A 23,401-nucleotide genomic window follows, 5' to 3' on the forward strand; every position below is an offset into this window, starting at 1 on the left:
TTTAGTATTGATTGACTAGATCAATATCCTGTCTTTCTATTAGGATGTTCAGGGCCCCTAAGAAAATACTACAAATGAACTGGTGGCAACAGAAAGTGTCTTCATGGCGCAGCTAGCTTCTGGTGACCTTGCAGGGTTTTCAAAGCAATAGATGGTTTGGGCATCGCCTGCCTCTGAGTAGCAACCTGGACTTCTTGGTGGTCTCCCATCTGAATGCTAACCAAGGCTGACCCTGACCTATTCTGCACACAATAGATAATGCACTTTCAATGCACTTTAGAAGTAGATTTTCCTGTTCCGCACAGGAACACCCAGCTGCCAAAGCACATTGAAAGTGCATTACCCTATGTGTGTGGAATGGGCCTCTGTTTACCTTCTGAGATCTGATGAGATCAGGCAATAAATTCCATAGGAACAATACAGACTGATCCCAAACTTGACTGAATTGCAAACTAGCCTAACGGTTGGCATGGAGATCAAGGGACCCAGTTCCTGCTGCTGCAATCCTCAATTCAGATTTCTTTGGGGCCTTATAATGCCTTTAAGACACAACAAGCTATTTTTTAAAGGGCTTCACTGGCCTCTTAGCAAACAATGGATGTCCATGTACCGTATTTTTCTTGATGTTGCCACCATCTGTCCTTTATCAGAGCTGAGCTGATCATCAGAACTCCTGCAGCAATCACAAATGAAAAGCATTACTCAGTGGGAGAGAGAGAAAAAGAATCACATGTAAAATGGGCAGAACTGAATAGCAGTGGCAAAAAAACAAAAAAAAAAAACAGTGCCATTCCGGACTATATTCAATAGATATGCTAAATGTAAGGCTCGTACAATAATTCATCTGTCAATTCTATGTCCAGGTATTCTGGTCCAAAAGTCAGAGTCCCAAGGTAGAATAAAAGTAAAAATTGAGACGTCAACACACACAACTATCTAGAGTAGCAAGAATTAAGAACAGGGGCACACGTGCATGTGAGCAGTTAATCAATAAGACAGCCAGCCAATTTACAGCTTTGAAAGCTCCTCCCAGACTAGGATCTGGAAGACCCAGGTTCGAATCTCCTCCCTCTGCCCTGGAAATCTACAGGGTGATCTTGGGCAATTCACATGCTGTCAGCCTAAACTACTTCGCAGAGTTGTGTGGATAAAAAGGAGGACAGGAAAATGACATAAGCTGCTTCAAGTTCCCAATTAAGGAAAAAAATTGAAGTAAATGCTCTGTGTATGTGTGTGTTGGCCTCTGTATGCGTGTCTTTTAGTGTGTGTTTTAATAGTCTCCATCTGCGTTTTCTCCCAGCTGGAAGCAGTACAGAGACTACCAGAGTCTCCTGCACACTGGCTATTGGGCAGGACTGAAGGGAATGCGGAAATAATTTTTAAAGTAAGGGTAGTTTTGCAGCAGAATCAGCTGCCTGGGGAGGTGGTGAGCTTCCCTTCACTGGCCGTCACCAAGCAGTGGCTGGACGGACATATGTCAGGGATGCTTTAGGCCCAAGACTCATGGTATTTGTAGTCCATGGACACCTGGAGAGCCATAGTTTGGCCACTCCTGCTTAGGCTGATCCTGCATTGAGCATGGAGTTTGATTAGACAGCCTTTAAGGCCCCTTGTAATGTAATTCTGATTATTTGGAAAAGGCTGCAGATTTCACTCCCTTTTTGGGGGGGTGTTTTTTTAATGTTAAAATTTAAAGGGGATGCAAATATGCTGGAAGAGGTTGTAAGAAACTCTAGGAAGAAACTGAAAAACCTTGAATATGGAATCACAGAATCATAGATTTGGAAGGGAACTCCAGGATCATCTAGTCCAACCCCGTACACAATGCAGGCTCTCACAACTACCAGCCTACCCTCCGTGACCCCAATTTCATGCCCAAGTGATCCCCCCACACACACCAAAAATCTCCAGAATTCAACCTGGCCTGGAGGAAATTCACCTATCACTCCACAGTCAGCAATTCCCTGGGTATGCAAGTTCCCTGGGTATGCAAGTTCCCTGGGTATGCAAGTAAGGACCACAAGAGACAAACATTGGCACATCCCTTCCTGCCCACCCACTCACTATCTGCCTAAGTTCATAAAATCAGCATTTCTGTCAGGTGGCTCTCTAGCCTCTGCTTAAAAACTTCTAAAGAAGGAGAACCCACCCCCTCCCAAGAAAGCCTGTTCCACTGAGGAACCACTCTAATTGTCAGGAACTTCTTCCGGATGTTTAGCTGAAAATTCTTTAGAATATATTCAGAAAGAAAATTATGTTTGTCTAGAGATGAAACACTGCCTTTTTCCAAGCAAAATGCTCAGAAAGTGAGCGCAGAAAAGGTAGCAAAATAATTCTGACCCCCCCCCCTTTTATCTTCCCTGTCCTTCAAGTGTTTGTAGCTGGATTCCCCCTACAATGTCCACCACATACACAAGCACGCAATTAGAACACAAACATTTGAAATGTAATTCCTCATTTAGTAGAAATAGACCAAACACATTTATTATATTTCAGAGCCCTACTTTCAAAATGCAAAGACATTTCTTTTTTTTCCTGAAATGAAGAATTTTGTTGTATTGGGCAATGGCTGTGAATCACAAAAGTTTATTTTCAAGGCTAAAATATTTTATTTACCAAGCAGACTGGTTGCAAAAGAGTATTTTTAAAAAAACCTCTCTCACACCTCTTCAGTGATCTGACATGTCAGAGGCATGTTGCCACAAAGTGAGGGGAAGAAAACGGCATTTTAATCAGCTCGCTATACCTGGATTGAGAGGCATCAGCAGCTCCACCACTGGCCAGCGTCAATACTGCAGTTTGCTGATGAAAGCTAGAGAAAAAAGAGGAGGATTTTGAATATCATCAGACTGCAAAACGGGCACAAAAACAATGTGCACATTTCCAACCAATGGCTGGTGTTGAAGGATCATCTCTGCCCCTTGTTCCATGTAGAAGTTCTAAGGGGGGAGGAGAGGCTTGTGGGGAAAGGATGGTGTCCTTGCATGGAAGGTGTCGTTTTCACAGAGGCTATGGTTGCCGACCTGCAGGTAGCTCCTGGAGATCTCATACTATTACAATTGACCTCTAGATGATCGAGATCAATTCTACTGGAGAAAATTACTGCTTTAGAGGATGGACTCTAAAAGGCAGCCTTTTTCAACTTGCTTACCATTGAGAACCCCCTGAAACATTATTCAGAAAACTCCAGAAGTGGTGTCATCATTCAGAATATGATTGGGAAGCAAAGCTGTGGACACTCCCACCCAGGGCCTCTTCACCTTTCCACCCCTTCCAGGTCATATCACCCAATAAATGTTTAATAAATTTTTAAAAATATATTACAAATAATTTACTCCCACCCATTCAAGGAACCATTCCAGGGCAAACAAGAAACCCTGGTTGAGAAAGCCTGCTATAAGTCCTTTTGCCCTCCCCTCCCTAACCCCATCCTCTTCAGGCTCCATCCTCAAAATGGCCAGGTATTTCCCAACCTGGAGCTTGCATCCCTAAACAAGAAAAGAACCAGGAGGAGAGCTCTGGGTAGAAATGAAAAAAGGAAAGCCGTTGCCCCTTCTGAATACACCTCATTGCCTCCTTTAATTTAACCTCTGTTTTTATATTCCAGGGGACACCTTGACAAACTGGAAAAACATACCAGGGTGCTTAAGAGAGGATGGCCGTTTCCTGGTCAAATTGAGGCTTACCTGGCTTCCAGCTTCTGGATAGTTGGACAAATTCTCATTGAATGCAGGAGACACAAAATGCCCTTCAGTGACAACTGGTTGTTACTTAAACTGTCAGGGAACCAATCCAGACATACACAAGTTACCTTCATTAAAAACACACGTGTACATATCACTGTAACAAGGAATACGAAATGACTGGAAATCTTGGCAGCATTAAAAGGAGGCCATAGCTCCACAGTAAAATTCTGGATTTGCATCCAAAAGTTCTCAGGTTCAGTTTCCTGGATTTCAAGTCGCAGAGGATGGACATAGCCTCTCTCTAACCTTGTAGCTATGAGCCTCTAGTGGCGCAGAGTGGTAAGGCAGCCGTCTGAAAGCTTTGCCCATGAGGCTGGGAGTTCAATCCCAGCAGCCGGCTCAAGGTTGACTCAGCCTTCCATCCTTCCGAGGTCGGTAAAATGAGTACCCAGCTTGCTGGGGGGTAAACGGTCATGACTGGGGAAGGCACTGGCAAACCACCCCGTATTGAGTCTGCCATGAAAATGTTGGAGGGCGCCACCCCAAGGGTCAGACATGACTCGGTGCTTGCACAGGGGATACCTTTACCTTTACCTAACCTTGTAACTACTTTGGAGTAAAAGGACCAATCATGTGAGTGAAGATAAGTCAGCTTCCTTATTCAATTTGTTTTTTTTTTATCCTGCCTTTCATCCAAGCAACATACCTGGCTCTCCTCTCCTCCATTTATTCCGTGCTAGGGATGGGCGTGAACTGCATTTTTGTAGTTTGGTTCATGGTTTGTGGATGAATCATGAACCCATACACTGGTTTGTAAACCAAACAGGTTTATATCAGTTCATGAACCATTTAAACCCCTGCTTTTTCTCCCTGTGAAATGCAGTGGAGGGGGGGGGGGCAGAAAGCAGGGGGTTAAACGGCTTCAAGCCATTTAAACCAGTGGTCCCCAACCTTTATTAGGCTGGGGACCGACAGGGCATTGGGTCGCGCCCGCAGGGACCGCGCCCGCGCGGGCCACGCCCATGCTTCGGGCCGCGCCTGCGGGCCGCACCCGCGAGCCGCACCCGGCCGCGCCCGCATGCCCCACCCACGGATCGGGCCGCGCCCACGGATCGGGCTGAGCGGGCGCGGCCTGCACGGGCGCGGCCCGGCCCTGATTCCCTCCCCGCCCTCCCGCAGTAAGTACCTTCCCGGGCCGCAAGCTTGCGGCCTGGGAAGTTTTTTACTGCGGGGGGGGGGCGGAGAGAGGGAGCCGCGGCCCGGCGCCGGGCCGCGGCCCGCAGGTTGGGGACCACTGATTTAAACCACACAGCTGAGTGACATTTAGCCCCTGCTTTCTGCTGTTCGCGAACTGCCACAAACTGCATCAGAATTTGTGGAAGTTCATGGTAACACTTCAGTTTGTAAACTTCATTTCACAAACCACAAACCAGCCGAAATTCATGATGAACTTTCGCTCATGAGTTGGTTTGCGCCCATCCCTACTCCATTCAGCAAACTTGAGAGGTTAGATTTAAGTAAGAGAAAACAACTTTGCATAACTTTTGCTGTTTTACAGAATTCACTTTGAGCATAAATCGCCGAACTGAAAATTATTATTTTCATTATTTTCATTCACTTAGATCAAGGATTCCCAACCAGGTGTCCATGGGAACTCTGGAGGGGCCCCGCAGCCTTTCCTCTCCTGCCATAAGGGACTTCCATTGCTCTCCCTCCCCCCAACCGAGCATGGCTGAGTTCTCTTATGGTTCCTAACATCACATAATCAATTAATAGATTATAAGAAATGATAACATTAGATCTGCGAAGAATTTGCAATTCTTAGTTAGACAAATAAAATGGAAAATGGACATGCATAAATCCCAAAACAAATAACTAGGAAAATACTTACTTCAATGGGCCAGAAATTGAAATTTTGGACAGCATCTTCACCAGCTCTCTGCATCCCTCATCTCCGAGTTTATTACCTGACAAACTGACATGTTTTCCAGGTTAGTAACATGGCTGATCCAAATGTCCACCCTCTACTACTACTCAGTTGGTTTAAAGGGGGGGGGGGAGAGGAAGACTCACTCAATTTCAGACAGGTGGGAACAGCTCCTGAGAATGCTGGCAATCTGTGCAGCATGTTTTGGAAGCAGTTGGCAGTCCTGAAGTCTGTCAGCAACACACATCAAGCAAAAAGAGGCTAAAGATGAATATTATATCAAGAATTGCAGATCTAAAGATTCATGGGGAGAAGAGGTTTTGTGGGGACAGTCCATCAGGCGTTCCCCAGCAAGGTCCCCTTGGGGGAATGGTTTAAACTGCTTTAAATAATTTGCCTTTTTTAACAGCCATCTGAACTTCGGAACCAAACAGAGATTTAAATAAGCAGGCAAAAATATACAGGCTTAGGTTACTTCGGAATATAGCAGTTAACACAAATTTAAATGAATGCTTACCGTAATTTTAAAATCTGGGCTTTGGGAATAGTCCCATCTCCCTTTATCTTCAAGTTCCGTGCCCTGAAATCAATAGCGTACTGATTTTTATAGTTGATATTTGATACTCCATGTGCTCCAGTCATGCTATAGAAATGAGATTCCAAGACAACCTTATGACTGTGCACTGGAACAGTTGGTTACAGAAGCCATCTAGAACAGTGGTTCTCAACCTTCCTAATTCTGTGACCCTTTAATACAGTTCTCCATGTTGTAGTGACCCCCAACCATAAAATTATGCAAGTGTTCTTTCACAGAAATTAAACCAAAACTGACCAATGGCGTGAAGATCCATTGTTCATGATTATATATAAATTGTTTTTTCCCCCAGGGTTTCTCAGTTCAGTTCCGCCTCTTTTCCCACCATGCTGATCTCGCTCTTTTCCGCTGCTTCAGACAGACAAACACTCTATCTCAATCTACCCTGTAAGGCTGTTGTGTGGGTGGTGCCCCCTGACCAAGCTGCTTGCCCTGCCACGACCCCTGTGAAAGGGTCGTTCAACCCCTCAAAGGGCTCCTGACCCCCAGGTTGAGAAACACTGATCTAGAAGGTCGTGATCTTGGACCTTGGTTCCGAGTGGGTCTCAAAACCTGGTGAAAGACGTAGAGGTCGTTACACCAGTTGTGAACAGGGAACACAGCGCTATTAAGTTCATCAAGCAGGTCCATGGAAAGTTGCCCCTAAAGCCCAAAACTGTAACATTTGGTTTCACAAGAGGGAACTTCACAAAAATGAGAGGAATGGTAAAAAGAGGGGAGGGGAGGGGAAACATAAGAGAGTAAAATCCCCAGACAATGCTTGAAAGCTATTTAAAACTACACTAAGTGAAGCCCAAATCAAATGCATTCCACAGACTAGGAAAGGCACCATCAAGTCTAAATGAAGGCCTGTGTGGTTAGCAACTCAAGGCAGAGAAGCTATAAAAAATAAAGAGGTTTCTTGTTACATGTTCCATACCCTACGGTGGATCCAAATTAGGATATGCTGCTTTTAAAAACCACCACCCCATTTTTCTGGAACCTCCCCATGTTATGTGATTGGACCTACCCTCAATGGCAGCCATTTCATGGATGGTTCTATTCCCTCATGGCAGCCATTTTGTTGCAGTGCCCACTTTACTCCTGCGAATAACAAACAGGCCATCCTGTCTATAGAAGATCTGTGAAGACATGTTCCAACCCTTCTTTCTCCTTGTTCTCCCTTTTCTTAAAATCCAGCCTTCCAGCCATACTGCTTCAAGGTCCTTCGCCTCACCTCCCCAACAACATTGTATTTTTGGCCCCTGCATACTCCAGTAATCCTTCTCCTAAGGTTCTTTGTCACATCCTTGGTCAGTTTGGCGCTTGGTCTGTGTTTTGTGGAGCCCATTCTTAAAACCTAAACTTGTTCCTGTTGATCCATTGTGAAGCTTTGTAATTACATAGGACCTTTATTGGCATTATACAAAAGAAAACCAACGGTCATTGACAATTCACAAAAGTACATAAAACACATAAATTCCAATTATTCTGGTTTGTAATTAAAAGAATGCAGGACTGAACCACTGCCCTGAAAATGCTTTTTGGTGTTGTGAAAACCTAGGAAGAAAACCATTCCCCCTCCATTCATTATGCTGGCAAGAGCAGCCAGTCTAAACGCTCTTTCTCCTGCAGCCGCTTTAAATTGAGCTCCTGTTAAACATGCCTTTCTGGTAGATCTACTTGCCTAAGAAAAAGGAGGGGAGGAGATTTAACTGATGGAAATCAGGAATGCCAGAGGAGATGCTACATGGATGAGAGGAGGAGGAAGAGAGGCTGAAGGCATAGAGTGGGAGGACCAATGCAAATGTGGGTGGTAGAGGACTGGTGGATTGGCCTCTCAGGGGTGGGAAAAGGGTGGGCACAAAAGCTCAGAGGGAACATTTTTGGTTTTTGAATTAACTTTGCCTTGGGGGAAAATAAAAGGAAAATCACTGCGGGAACACTTCTAAAAACACTAATGAAACAGAATGTGAACACTGAAGGGTGGGAAAGCAATGCAGAAGGAAAGAATAAACTGATACGCTTCTCCTTGGAAAACGGGATGAAGTGCAGGGGAGAAGGGTGCCGGGAATGCGCTGTGAAATGGAAAGAAAACACCAGTGCAAAAAAGGCCTTCTTCTGGATTTCCTGGATTTCCTCCGCCCAATATTCCAACTTCTGGGTCCCCCGTCTATTACCCAACTTGCAGCCCCCATCTTTACAACTTGTCTCAAAAATCCCAGCCCAAAGCACAATTCTGCAGAATGGTGTGAGAAGGAGGAGGGTAGAATTCTGAGGCAATAAAATGGACTGAGCCACTATAGATTACAAACAAACAAGTAGGTATCTGCAAAACTTGAAAAGGGGGGAATCTCTTCTCCCACCCCCTCCATGAGTCTTATTCAACACCCTGCCTTGAAGCTGCTCAATGCCCAGAACCACCCCTAGTGCCTGCTGTTGGGTAAGGAGTGGCTCCCAGCGTCCCATACCATGGGAGGGGCTGGAGAGGCTCCCAAATGACCCACCTCGGCTCCCAGGCTCCACCAAAGAGGTAAAGCAAGCACAGAGAATGCTCCTTTACTTTTCAGGAGATTTAACCGCCCCTGTATATTTTTCTGCACAACTGGGGAGTCCCCCAAGTGTACAGAAAAGTCTCTTTAACCTCCACGTGGCCCCCATCAGCGGATTTAGCTATCCGCAGACCTTGGCCACACGTGGCTAATAGTATATAGACAGGAGCTCCCTCTTCTTTACTTTTTTAGTGTTCCCTGGGGTAAAAGGCTCAGTTCAGTCATTAGGATGGGCTAGAGCAGGGGGGTAGTCAACCTGTCGTCCTCCAGATGTTCATGGACTACAATTCCCATGAGGCCCTGCCAGCATTTGCTGGCAGGGGCTTAAGGGGATTGTAGTCCATGAACATCTGGAGGACCACAGGTTGACTACCCGTGGGCTAGAGCACAGCTTGAAGAGTACAAAACAATTTAATGTGTGTAAGCCTCCACTTGGTTTACTTGAAATACACAAATTACTCACCTGCAACTTTTTAGGGATTGGCCCGTAAAATTAATGGTTAACGTGTTCTTCCTGCAACCAAGCAGCAGATAGTGAGGAAACTAATCCTTAAATCTACAAACCAGAACTATACATATTTTAGATAAACAAACAGAACCTAAAACAGACCCAAATGTACACAACTGGCAGAATTTTGATTATGTTCCAAAATGCAGAAAAAAATCGAGACCAGCTATACCAGATATGAGGGGGTTTGAAAGGTATCTTTTAAGTGGGAGAGAAATTTGGGGTTTTGAGTGGAAGTGTCTTATAACTATTATTGTAAACTACCTTGAACTACAAGGAAAGGCAGAGAATAAATGTTTTTTTTAAATAAATAAATAATAATTGATAAAAGGAAACAGGTGAACTAACAAACAGCAATTTTCTTACAGGAAAATTAAACTGCAATTTACAAAAAAAAAAGCAAATTTACAAGAAAAAATAGACACAATCCTTTTTAGGTACCTGATATGCAGCTCAGTAACATTGGGAGAAGTCACAGCAGCTCGACAGAAGGCTAGAATGGTGTTCTCCGAAATTTGATTGTGACTTAAACTGGATGAGATACATTAAGCAAGCAGTTACAATTCTGCAGCAAGTCAGATAACAGGCAGTTTCCAATCCTTTTACACAGACAGGAAAATGCACATATGTGGCCATGCTTACTTCTTTTGGCTTGTTACTTCTTCCAGATTTTATGCCCTCCTACCACTTATGCTTATCTAATTAATCAAACATTCCCCAGAAACAAAGGCTCTATACAACTTGCGTGTGTGTGTGTGTGTTTGCAGCGGAAGGAGAGTGACTTCCAACTTGTAGCAATGATGCCGATACTACACAGGCAACCTGGAAAATGAATACATCTGTAAGAGGAAGGAAGGGGATCTCATGCAACGGGAAAGGGGGGCTCAGCTTCCTATGTTTTAGTTGCTGCTGCTTTTCTCTTAGTCCTGTTCAATGGAAAGACAAATGGCCTAGGCCTCTGAGCACGAAACACTGATTCAGTCCATTACATTTCTAAGAAAACCTTTCCACTCCCTCATCCTTTTTTTTTTTAACGTGGCTATTCAACCTTATTTGCATGAACAGACATGCCATGTGCATGCAACAAAGTGCTTTTTCAAAAACTGCTGGGGCCAAATTTTTTAATTAAGGCTCATTGTCCCCAATCACTTGGCACAATAAGACAGCCTGAATTGCAGCAAAGTTATGTTGAATTGCCATTTCTCTATTTTCACTGTAAATCGTTCTAAGCCGAAAGGGAGGCTGGTATATAAATATCTGTTCCACATAATAGATTTCTGGTAAGGCCTTGAAGGAGGAACATGTCTCATGGCTTAACACCCAACTCAGGGTGGCTGTCCCACCCCTGAGTGCCTCCTCCTCCAATCAGCTTGCTTGTCTGTCCAGCAGCCAGCCAATCGCCTTCCATCCCCCACCCCTGACCACCCCCTCCTCTTTCCACTTTGCTCGGAGGCTCAGAGGCTGCAAATCCCTGCTGTATAAGAGCTGCCCCTGCCAGTGAGTTCCCTAAGAGCTGGCTGCAGCCTTTCTAGGTCGTGGGGGGAGGGAGAGGCCTTCCGCAGAGTTCTTCCACCACACCCCACCAATCTAGCTCCTGTTGTATTCTTGAATGCCATGGGCTTGGCCCCTAGTAAATAAATACAAATAAATAAACTAGTAAACAAGCAAATGATTTCCTGACACTTCCTCTTGGTTCCTGTTCTCAGGACAGGGTGGACTCATGACTGCTAACCCCACTGCAGAGAAGCATTTGCCCATTTGAAAATTGGCACCGTGGACCCACACGGTCTTGCTTCCTCTCCCCATGCCTTTTCTAGTTCCAAAAGAGCCATGGGAACCACATTGGACCTGTTATCAGACCTGTGGATGCAGGAACATTGAGTCTGGCTCTCAGTTCGGTTCCGACTGGTGTCTTGAGAGGGCCATCACCGTACTTTCTGCTTTGTAGCACTAATAAACACATATTACTTACTCTATTTTCTTTAGCTTTTCCACCGCAGAAAATATTTCTGTCATCTTCACCATCTCCTGTTCCTTCATCCTGTTGTTCTGCAGGCTAGAATTTAGTGACTGATTAATCTTCCCCTAAAGCAGGGGTAGTCAAACTGCGGCCCTCCAGGTGTCCATGGATTACAATTCCCATGAGCCCCTGCCAGTGAACACTGGCAGGGGCTCATGGGAATTGTAGTCCATGGACATCTGGAGGGCCACAGTTTGACTACCCCTGCCCTAAAGCATCCACTGAATTAATGAAGATTCCCACCTGCATCCACATGCAGCTTTCCCACCCTTTCCCCATATAAAACAAACAGAATTACTTTATGTCTTCAAGTTGATGGCAGTTTGAGAAGGCTGGCAGAAGAGCTTCAAGTCCAGAGACCGTAATATTTCCACCTGCCAACCTGAAAATCCAAAAGAGCATTAAGGAAATCAAATGGGAAAATCCTCCCTTCCTGGTCCTTTTCTAATGTTACGTTTCTCACACTCCTAGCTCACACACGCCTAGTATAATCCACTAGGCATGCACAATTGCTGTTTAGGGTAAAAGGACAGCAGGGATATTTTGCAGTTTTGGTTCATATGAAATGTGCAACCTCGAAAATTTGGGTTACAGGCAAAGTATGGTTGGAAAATATACATATTGTCTGTTTTACCCAAAATACCCAACTTGCTCACAGAAAGGGTCGCACATAATGCTCTTCCTTGGTGTGCAAGGCAGGAACACCAGAAATGTAAGCTAAAAAAGCTGTACTCATGATGACATTACATCAGGTCTGGATCCCAAGGATTAATTTGCTGTAATATAAGATATCAATGGAACTGTTTTATGAATTATTTACCTTCCTTGGGTTCTGGGAGAAAGGCAGGTATATAAGTAATTTTAATAAATAAATAACTTGTCTTCAACTATACTTAAATTCCCACCCGCTTTTTCTTTTCTTTCTAATTTTAGTGCTTGCTATGAGGACAACTCCAAATATGTCACATTTGATATGGAAAGCTTTTGAAAACATTTTGTAAATTCTGTCAAAAATTGAATTCAATACCTGTTGTCAAGTTTCGTTACCTTTACAGATAAGATGTTGTGTTCTAATGATCTCAGAAACAGGGTTGATATAAATAAATGGTTCTAATGACTCTAAATAACAGCAGGTGCTCATGAGTGCCCATAATTCCTTTAACCTACATTTAGCAAGGTGGGTTGGTTTATTTGGTGCATTTTTAGCCTTCCCTCCTTCCCAGTGACTCAAGATGGCAAGCACACCTAGCAAATAGCACCACCCATTTTATTTATTTTCCCACTCTTCCCCAGAGGGCTCAGGATGGCTCACAACAGGCATAAATTACATAACATCACATCAAATCAATAAAATCGTCTTAAATATTAGTAACAGTAAAAGCAAATCTTTACACTTCATACAAGTTGCCTCTTCCTCTTGAGAGAGAAAGGCACTTAAAGTGCATCCATTTTGTTGGTGGTAGATGGTAGATGTTAACTTATAAGGTGGACATTTTAAGGAGGGAGGGAGGCAGGCTCGCCTCAGCCTTACATCTGGGTATAACAGCTCTGCAGAAGCTGTCCAAGGTCCTGCAGGGCTCTGATCTCAATTTAGCAGAGCATTCCACCCGGCTGCAGTCAGGGCCTGAAAAGCCCTTGTCCTGGTTCCGTCCAGTTTGACTTCTTTTCTTTATTTTTCTTTATTATGTATTTTATTTATTTAGAGATTTTTAAACCGCACCTCTCAGGCTTTGCCGTCTCGGGGCGGTGTACACCCAATTTATAAACAATAAACAAGTAAAAGTATACAATAAAACAGATAAAACTACATAAAAACCATTGACTAGCAAAATCACAGCTTACTCAGCTCTGCTATTTACTTTTCCCTAAAGTGCTGAATGTTCCTTTTTCCTCATGTGTTTCAGTTACTTTTGAGAAGTTCATGTTTTAAAAACAACAGCTTTTCAAGAGTAAACAACAAAAATTCTTGCATGGGGAAAAAAATTAAGACCTATAGCTAGGCTCAACCTCACAAAGCTGTGACCTCTAAGGACAAGTGCCTTATTGGCTGAGCCACCCCAGCCACATTGTAGCTGAAAGTCTATAAGCCCTATACAGAATGTTCTCTTGCATTTTTCTTTTTTTGAAAAAGAAAAAGAAATGAAATGGCTCCTTACAATCATTTTTTAAAGAAAGGAATCCACGTGTCCCCTTCACTTTAAACAGAGAAGAAGCCAAGATGGGAGGGAGAGGGCAGGGGGAAAGAACAGAGAAGGGGCAGACTTGGCAAGCCTTTCTCATTCTCCCCCCCTGTAGCCCATCCTGCTGTTGGAAATGAAAGACTTTGTCTCTTAGCCTCCGATTTCATAGAGGGCTACAGAGGCAGGACCACGTGTTTCTTTCCTTTCCACTGCCCTCTGGGGTAAAGATTGCTCTTCCCCACAGAAGAACTCTTTCTCTATTACATCTTGTAGGACATGCTGTTCTGCCTCTCCATCCATCCTAGTTTGGATAGTTAGTTTGGAATGCTATCTTTACTCCGCGTCCCATGTAGAATGGAGTTCCTTATAATAAAAGACTTCTCTTAGTTTACTAAAATAAAAAGGTTCTGTGTGAACTCTGTTTCCTAAACAGAAATGCAAATCTCACTGCATTCTCACACTTTCCCACAGCTTACACAGCTTTTAATTTATTTGAAAAACGCTAAGAAACAACCAACCTTACACTAGAAATCCATCTGTCCATAGACTGTTTTTAGGGGGTGGGGGATACAAATGGGTGGCATTTGGAGGGTCCCTACCTCCCTTGTTCAAATCTGTGTTATAGTAAGTAGGTGCCCTACACAGAATTCAAAATGGTGCCCACGCCAAATCATCACCTATGGCGCTCAAGCAATCCTTACTTGAAGGTGGTCAGGCGTTTCATCTTTGGGAGGCTTTTGGAGAGGTCAGCAGCAAATTCATTTCCATACTTCCTGCTCTGAAAGCTATGAAGAGAAGAAAAGTAATTAAGCCAGGTTTTTTTAAAAAAACAAAACAAGCCCCATCCACAAATCTACTTACTCTAACAGTACAATTCCATCCAGTATTACACCTAAACCTACTGAAATTAATATCAGTGTTGTAATGATTGGCCCTTGAGGGACAGACCAGAACCAATGGGATGAGATTAATTCAAAAGAAATTCTGTTTAAACATCTGGAAGAAGTTCCTGACAGTTAGAGCGGTTTCTCAGTGGAACAGGCTAACTCAGGAGGTGGTGGGTTCTCCATCTTTGGAAATTTTTAAACAGAGGCTGGATAGCCATCCGATGGAGAGGTTGATTCTGTGAAGGCTCAAGGGTTACAGTGGATGAGCGAGAGGGATGTGAGTGTCCTGCATAGTGCAGGGGGTTGGACTAGATTACTCAGGAGGTGCCTTCTATGATTCTATGAAATGACTTAAAATGGGAGGACACAAGGAGGCCATTATTGCTAGTTTAGGAAGAATGTGGTCTCTGACCCTTACCTCAGGCTCTTTATATTTTCACAGCCGGCTAAGACATCCAGATTCTCCCGTTCCACCACACATCCGACAAAAACTACGCTCACCAAATTAGGGCTGCTGCTGAAAACAAAAGCCAGACTTGTCATATCCAGTGGCATCAGCCTGAGATTTCTAAACTGATAGTGGAAGTTTAAAAGTTTCCCAACGTGCTGTGCTAAGTCAAGGTCTTGTGTCTCATACACGCAGTGGCACAGGTCAACCACCTTAGGCCCAGTCAAACTGGCCGTCGCTAGGTCCTTCAGAATCTGCGTGATTATGGCTTGTCGCTCCTGTATCCAGCTTTCATTTCGCCCGGCTAAGGAGCTAAGAAATTGCCGGCACCCTTGGGAGGAAAGGCCTGACAGGAAGATGTCACAGTTGTCGGCGAATGTCATCTTTGCTTCCTTCTTCAAAATCCACTTTGACCTCAAGAAGAACTTCTCTTTCAGGTAGCTGACGTCTATAGTGTTGCTCGTCAACAGGAAAAGTGCCGCAAAGAACTCTTGAACACTGAAGTGGACAAAAGTGTATCCAGCTTGGGCACTGCCATTATTTGCCTTTACCTCAAAGGCCAAAAGCAAGCCACATAAAGATGCAAAATCTCTCACAGGCACTGGGACTTCACCGGCATAAAACAGCATCTTCTTCTCTTCCAGACCCTTGAAAGCCAGCTCACCCAGGCTTGCAAGAGTCCCTCGATGTTGACTCCAATCAGCTTCCTCGCTCGCGTCACTCCACTTCTGCAGCTTGTGGATGAAGATGAGCACCATTTTGATGTAAAACTGGGTCATGGTTTGAGGCAGCTGGATCCTTCCTACATCTCGCATGAGCAAATATTCCAGGCAGATGCAGACAACGTTGCACAAGGAAGGGATGTAACACATGCTCAGAAGCTTGCCATCGCTTTTCAGGCAAGCGATGGCTCGGTCCTTCAGTGCGCTGCAGTGGAAAAAAGAACTGGCATACTCCTCAACCTTCTCATGGTCAAATCCCCAGATTTCTGCCAGGAGCGTGATGGTTTTGAACACAGTGTTAGGGAGCATTTTTGGACGGGTTGTGATGAGCACAGTGCAGCCGGGCAAGAGATACCCATGGCAAAGACTGGCAAAGAGTTCTGAGACAGAAAGAGGGCCGAGAGGATCAGGGCCCAAGGACTCAGGAGAGGATGGCAGATTGATGTCCCCCATAAACTCATCCAGTCCATCAAAGATCATCAGGACATGCTGGGCGTCTTCTAGGAGGTGCTCCAACACTGCACTGGGACAATCTTCTGGATGCAGGAAGAAGTCAAATAATAGCTCTTGCAGAGAAAGCTTTCTGCGGATCAGATTCAGCTGCCTAAACTCAAAGAGGAATATCAGTTTGTACTGCCTGAGGACCCCCTCGGCCCACTGCTGGCAGATTTTGTTCACGACTCTCGTTTTCCCCATGCCCGGTTTGCCCAACAGAAGAATGACCTCGGTGGAGCCAGAAGGCATGTTTTCAAAGAGATCAGGCAATCTCATGGTTGCCTCACCGTGCTCATGCAGAGTGATGGGCTCTTCTTTGGCTTTACTCTTTACTTTACAAGCTTTACTCTGACGAATCACCAGGTTGACAAAAGCTTGGCTAAAAGCCGATTGCCGAATTTCACCTCCTGAAGCCTCTGCTAATCTATTCATTCCGTATCTTTGCAGCATGGCTGTGACGATACGCTGTCGGTACTTTTCAGAAGAATCTAAACAGAGGTAGGAAAGCAAGACAGAATCAGAATCCCTGTAATGGGCATACTTGAATCAATAGGAAATCTATTGGATTACTATGTCTTCTCCCAAATGACCTTGGAAACTGTTGTTTTCTGAAGAATGATGCTGACAATTCTCAAGATTAGCGGTTTTCGGTCCTGTCCCTCGTATTTAACCCCGATGTCCCACTTTTAATCTCATGTAATATACGTTTGGTTTCCCCTCTTTTGCAATATGATGCAAAAAGGGAGCGATGTCTGTGTAGAAGACTGAGTACATTTCCTTATCCCTGTATGATAAATAGCGCTGCCAAAATTATGGCAATCAGAATATAGACATATATATATTGGCAACCTGGAGTCCTGGTTGGGCAATGAGGGTCAAAATCAGGCAGGAGATACCTATATGAACTCATGAAGCTGCCTTAGATTTGTCCACCAAGGTCTGTATAGTTTCCTCTGACTGGTAGAGGTTTTCCGGGGTCTTAGGCTCAGTTCTTTCTCATCACCTGCTAACTAATCCCTTTAACTGGAGATCTAGGGCAGGGGTAGTCAACCTGTGGTCCTCCAGATGTCCATGGACTACAATTCCCATGAGCCCTTGCCAGCAAATGCTGACAGGGGCTCATGGGAATTGTAGTCCATGGACATCTGGAGGACAACAGGTTGACTACCTCTGATCTAGGGGATGCTACTGCTGAGCCACAGCCCCCCCCCCCCCAATCAGCAGTAAACATGGCAGGTGGCTCAGAATTTCTAAACTTGCTTTGTAAACCAATGTAGAAGTTCAAGATCCGTGGCCTGAACACACGCCTCTGTGAAGCCACTTGTAGAAGCACCACTGGGCACCCTGAAGACCAATGTACAGGGCTGGGGGTGGGGTGGAGGTGGAGTTAGAGGAATGACTTGCCCAGCCGTTGCTGTTTGGACTGCTTGCCATTGTTGATGGGAGAAAGGCTGCCCCAAGGGCGACGTCGTTCAGGTCCTGGAGAGGGAAGAAGCAACATAGCGATTAATACAGCATGTTCACTTAGACAATGCGCTGAAGGCACAGTCTGCCAGGAAGTCATCCGGAACACAGCCTGTGTCGCTTCCCTCACTGAAGGGCAATCTGTTTCTCTGCCTCTTAACTGAAGGATGGGGTGACTAAATGGGGACATTTCCAGCTGAAATGGAAGGCCAGTTCCAAGCCCTCATGTTCCCCCATGGGTCCTGTCGACAGCCATCTAGTGGGAATTCCATGCTGATAACTTAATTCCTAGAGGCTCCAGGCTTAAGCCTCCTCTCCTTAAATAAGGGCCTGAAGTCTCCAAGAATTAAGTTCTTCTCTCCACAAGGAGAGAAGCCTTTTTCCCCACTATGGCTTTTCCCCAAACTGAAATGCCTTGGGGACCTGTAGTCTCCTCTAATTTCACCTTCTGTCTTGTGTGCTATTTGCAAAATAGGGATAATAATGCTTCAATATATCTTAAGAGGTTTAGTAGAATGGCATGAGGAAGGGCATAACCCTCATGGATGGGCACAGTGTGTGTGTAACAACATCTTCGGAGTCCATTACAATAGGAGGTTTAATAAGAATTACTATGCATGTGAAGAGCTTGAAAGTATGCTCTATAAATGTGAGATGGGAAGAAAAATAAGTTCCAGATTGCAAAAGCTCATGGCATCTCAACAACACTCTGTTCTTACAGTTACATCTGAACATAGGACGGCAAATTTTTCTACTCGTTGCATTTAAATTTACTTACATAAAGACATTACATTTACATGAGCAACACTTAAGTGCAGTGAAGTACATTATGTGATCATTGCTTGGCCTGAAATGAATTCAGCCTATAGTATGGAGTGGTACTTGCATGAAAGGACAGCTTCCTTAATGGGAAGCCTATATTTCCAGTAAAATGAGGTGGGTGGAAACGACGTTATTCTACTGTGGCTGATTTAACTCTGCATATGTAAAGTCACCTGCCCCAAAGCATGAATTTCATTTCACAGAATAACACTCACTTGTGGATGTTGATGGGAACTTGGTTTCATCAAAAACTTCTGGCACTGGAGCTACAGGACCTAAGAGGATTAAATCAGCATGTTGGTCGGTCTCTTTAAATGCATTTATTATACACTGTACACCTGTGCAGGTATACTTGTATGCACAAGGATCTGAGCTACATACCATATCTAGATGAGTTCTATCGTGGATGAAATCTAAAACATACTAAAATAGCTAAATCTTCTAAGGAATCCATTTAAAGCTTTCAAGCATTCTGAAAGAGCTCAAGCCATCCCATTAAAAACCATTTATCTCATGAAAATCATTCCATGCCCTCTCAAGTGTTTACTCATTGTAAGGGGGGGAAAGGGCATTATTTAGCTAACGTTACTTCCATGCCACTATAGGTTTTACTTAGTTCAAGTTCTAAATCAGGCTTTCTCAACCAGGGTTTTATGAAACCCTGGAGTTTCTTGATGGCCCTGAAAGGGTTTTCTGAATGGGTGTGAGTTAATTAATTTGTAATCTATTTTTTTAATTTGTCAAGCATTTATCAGGTGATATGACCATCCAAGGATGAACCAAGGAATAAGTTTATTTTAAGGCTAATTCCAGATGCACCCACATTGTTTCAAGCAGGATACATTGATATTTTTATTGTCTGATATTGATCCATAATATTTCCAACAGATTAGCTCTTTCTGCCCTTGCAGCCAGGAAAATTAGAGCCATAATGACCATGGGAAAAATGGTATCCTAAGATTTTTAACCCCTAAATATTGTATCTAGATTGCTAATAGTTGAGAAAATGCCCTACTGAGAAATTTGTATAATTGCAGGGGTTGCCAAATTGTGGCTCATCGGATGTCCATGGACTACAATTCCCATAAGCTCCTGCCAGAATCTGGCAGGGGCTCAAGGGAATTGTAGTCCATGGACATATGGAAAGCCAGTTTGGCCACCCCTGACTAAGTGTTTTCATATGACTGAGAGAACGCCATGCTCTCTGTTCTTACCTTCTCCTGATGCACTCATGCACACTATCTCCAGGTCCAAGGGCAAGTCACATTCCATGCAGACACTCTGCATAAAGTATTTGAAGAGGGAAGGATCAGTACTCGCACTTCTCAGAAATATGTCCAAGACTAAGGAGATCTTCTTTTTGAGGTCAGACACTCCCTCAAGTTGACTCAAGTTCTCCTGTGGGAGAAACCGCTTGGCTTTCTCGAGAACCCATTCAGGGCTGTGATTGAGGAACTCAACTAACTGTGGCCAAGCACTGTGGACTGCCTTCTGGAGGGATTCTTCATCCATTTGGGGTGAGGGTTGGGAAGGATATGTGGAATTGGAGAAGCAGCTAAATGGCTGCAAGGTCTGAGGAGCAGTGCCAGAATGAATTGTCCATTTGCTATGTTTAGACTAAACAAACAGATGACCAATCAGTTGTAGAATAATCAAACCGAGGAACAAAACACTGAGTTGAGGCTCCCAAATAAGATGATAAATGTAACTGTTTATTCAAAACAATGGCCAAAAACCATAGCAGTTGAATTGTTTTTTGGTTGGACTTCCTCAGCAGCCAATATCCAAGAGTAATGAAAACAGAGTCCTAGAGTAAGGTACAGTTTTGTAGTTTGAAATTTCTTCTGGGGACCTTGTCTACCAACAGAACTTCATGTATGTCATGTCATAGATGATGTTGTTAGTAGACAATGTTCAGACTTAAAGCAAACATGAGGACTCTGTCTTGGAACAACTGTTCTATCACGTTGTCAAATTGCAGATTGAGAGGTTTGGCATGCATTTGTGCCAAATGTTATCCTGGAATAACATCCCTCCCTCCATGCTCTTCAGCAACTGATTCATTTAGACGTCCACAGGTAAGCCGGAGGTGTAGGTGTTCATCCCCTAAAAAAGAGAGAGAGAGAGAGAAAAGAACAAAACATGTAAATAAGGTTGAAAAGGCCTAATAAGTCCAAAAGAACTTGGCAGTTAAAAAATGAGCATGTTACTATCCATTGAAGAGAACTTTGACTCAGAAACCTTATCCCCACAAATCTTGTGGGTCTCTAAGATGTGACTAGCTCATGGTACATTCTGAACATTAAATGTTGCCAGGCGAAAGCCAGAATTCAGAAATCTCCTGAAACAGGACCAGGAGGAGGAGGAAGGGAAGGCAGAGCTGTTTTTTGTTTTTTTTTTCACCTGTTGCTTACCTCTGAGTAGCTAATGGTCCCTTCTCTATTTCTCATCTTCCCAGACACAACCTCTAGAAAAAATTACTAACAAAGAGAGAGAGAGAGGCATAATTCAAGAAGTGGATGGAGAACAGCTACCAAGTTCTGTCCATCCATTCACCCAGGAAGAACAATGGGATTTCAAGAGATGCGGCTCCTTATGCAGCACAGCCCTTTGGGTGGTGGAGACATAGAATCATAGAGTTGGAAGAGGCAATCTAGTCCAACCCCCTACTCAATGCAGGATCAGCCAAAAGCATCCAGGATAAGTATCTGTCCAGCCACTGCTTGAAAGCCACCAGTGAGGGGGAGCTCAACACCTCCTTAGGCAGCCCATTCCACTGCTGAACGACTCTGATGGTGAAATATTTTTCCTGGTATGTAGCTAATATCATGCTCCACGTAGTTTAAACCCATCACTGTGGGTCCTACCTCCTGCCACCCATTCCAGCTCCCACATTGATAATTTCTAGCATTCTCTGAGTGATCCGTACTAATATCTCATCACAAACAGGCTTATTTCACTGGAGCTTTTCTCCTCGATGCAAAAGATTTCACTAGCAGTAGAGGGAAAGGGATGAATTTCCTCCTCTAGGGAAAAAGGAAGGATGCAAACCAATGAACCAAATAGAAACCTAAGAGAGGGAGTAGGCAGCAGTTCAGAACTCTTCATCTGTGTCTGCAGGATTCCCGAGAGATGCAGCTGACCTTTGAAAAGAATGGGCTCCCGAGATGTATTTACTTAGCTTGCAGTGCTCAAGGCGAGCTCCCTGGCTCCTGAAAACAGATTTCTACTCAGAATTTGAACAGTGGATGTTCAGAGTTTGCCTGCTGTGTGATCAGCTGATTCAGGGAAATGGGCTTTTCAGCCTCCAGACTTGCCTGTTCTCAAATCAGCCCCACCCACCCCCAGCCATTGGCTGCTTGCATAGAAGAAAAATTCTCTGCACAGATTTCATGATGAACACATAGGCATTTTGCAGTGGCAGCAGAGCATCCGTGCCGCCATTTTTCCTTGCTGTCCCCTTGCCTGTGCCCCCTGTGGCTGCTATTCCCCTGTGCCACTGGAGGGCTTTTCTCTGACTGTTCCCCAAAATCAATATGGTGGCATCTGGAAATGGAGAGGAAGGGACAGTGGCTCAGTGGAAGAGCCTCTGCTTGGCACACAAAAGGGCCCAGGTTCAATTCCCAACATCTCCAGGTAGAACAACTGAGTAGTCAGTGATGCGGGGAAGACCTCTGTTGAAACCCTGGAGAGCTGCTGCCAGCCTGAGTAGGCAATACTGACCTTGGATCTGATTCAGTGTAAGGCAGCATTGTGTGTATGAACAGACTGAGGAATGGGGAAATGGTGCAGGTGTGGCCTGGATAAGCAAAGATGCACCCCTGACACAGCATGCAAACCCCTTTTGAATTTTGAACGAATTTTGTTCATCCTTAAGGTGCTACTAGACTCTTACTCTTTTCTGCTGATCCATCCCGATAATTCTCACAATTGGGAATTCACTTATGCTTTAAGCCAGGGGTAGTCAAACTGCGGCCCTCCAGATGTCCATGGACTACAATTCCCAGGAGCCCCCTGCCAGCGAACGCTGGCAGGGGGCTCCTGGGAATTGTAGTCCATGGACATCTGGAGGGCCGCAGTTTGACTACCCCTGCTTTAAGCAGTCTTCGACCATCTGCTTTTCCACCGCAAGTCTTCAACCAACCCATTTAGGACTGGCTACAGACAGACTAACATGGCTGTCCATCTGGGCTGTACTTACTGTTGGCAGTTCACATCCACTTCAGGTGGCACAGACATATAATATATTATTATATAATATATAATGATAATATCCCCCTGAAGCAGGGTGCAGTATGAAATGGTCGGTCCCCTGCAACACTGCAAGGGATTCCAGGATGGGCCGCTTGTATCATGCAGCACAGTAGCTTGAGGTGGAAAAATTGTCCAGGCTCTATGAAATCCATAAACAAATGTTTGAGATATTTCGACAAATGCAGACACCTCAGAGTGGTTTTAGGAGCCTATTTTACAACTGCTGAAGGTACAGGTTTGGGTACCCACTTTGCTAAGCCCACAGCTAGAAGTACATTATTTTGTGCATCATATTGCCCAAAGTCACCCATCATGGATGGGTTTGTTTACATGCACATTCAGTCTGCTAAAGCAGTGGTCCCCAACCTTTTTATCACTGGTATGCTTGACAATTTTTCTGAGGCCCGGGGTGGGGGGTAGTCTTTTACCGAGGGACTGAGCCCCTTCTCCTTGCTTTCCTGCTGGCACCCCTGACTTCCTGCCCCCCACTGGGGGGCGCTGCCAGTAGTAGCTGCGCAGTGCCACACCGAGGGGGAGCTCCAGCCATGGTGGCCTCTGGAGGGCACCAAAGGTGAGCTGGCAGCAGAGTGGCAGGGCAGCCCCCGAGGCAGCAGCTGAGGAGGAGGACGAGGAGGAGCCGCAGCCCGGTACTGACTGATCCACGAACCGATACCGGTCACCGGACCGGGGGTTGGGGACAGCTGTGCTAAAGCACATGTGGAAAACTTCTCTTGGTTGTTGGGCTGAACGCTGTTCTGACATTTCTTTGCTTGTTCACCTGCCGTATGTTGTCTAAAGGGTAATTAACCCAATGCATGTCTGTGACAACTCTTGTTTTCTGTGTAATTCTCTGCTATCCTTT

The 23,401-nt window shown here is 44.7% G+C and overlaps 1 protein-coding gene across 6 annotated transcripts in view; it reads right to left on the reverse strand.

Moving 5' to 3' along the window:
- NLRC5 (NLR family CARD domain containing 5) overlaps positions 1-23,401 on the reverse strand; it is a 66,280-nt gene that overhangs the window by 36,836 nt on the left and 6,043 nt on the right. For all 6 annotated transcript variants that reach the window (XR_013226653.1, XM_077310695.1, XM_077310692.1 and 3 more), the window contains exons 2-16: positions 19,500-20,391; positions 18,501-18,560; positions 17,404-17,478; positions 14,753-16,487; positions 14,149-14,232; positions 11,566-11,649; positions 11,220-11,303; positions 9,689-9,778; positions 9,203-9,253; positions 6,131-6,193; positions 5,760-5,843; positions 5,578-5,661; positions 3,687-3,776; positions 2,747-2,812; positions 611-673 (exon numbers count right to left, since the gene is read on the reverse strand). Coding sequence is in view for 5 of the 6 variants with exons in the window: in XM_077310695.1 (XP_077166810.1) it covers positions 611-673; positions 2,747-2,812; positions 3,687-3,776; positions 5,578-5,661; positions 5,760-5,843; positions 6,131-6,193; positions 9,203-9,253; positions 9,689-9,778; positions 11,220-11,303; positions 11,566-11,649; positions 14,149-14,232; positions 14,753-16,487; positions 17,404-17,478; positions 18,501-18,560; positions 19,500-19,797 (3,011 nt within the window). In the remaining variant the exon portion in view is untranslated. The remainder of the gene's footprint in view (positions 1-610; positions 674-2,746; positions 2,813-3,686; positions 3,777-5,577; positions 5,662-5,759; positions 5,844-6,130; positions 6,194-9,202; positions 9,254-9,688; positions 9,779-11,219; positions 11,304-11,565; positions 11,650-14,148; positions 14,233-14,752; positions 16,488-17,403; positions 17,479-18,500; positions 18,561-19,499; positions 20,392-23,401) is intronic.

This window comes from Paroedura picta, chromosome 14, assembly GCF_049243985.1.
Source record: "Paroedura picta isolate Pp20150507F chromosome 14, Ppicta_v3.0, whole genome shotgun sequence".
Classification (NCBI taxonomy): domain Eukaryota; kingdom Metazoa; phylum Chordata; class Lepidosauria; order Squamata; family Gekkonidae; genus Paroedura; species Paroedura picta.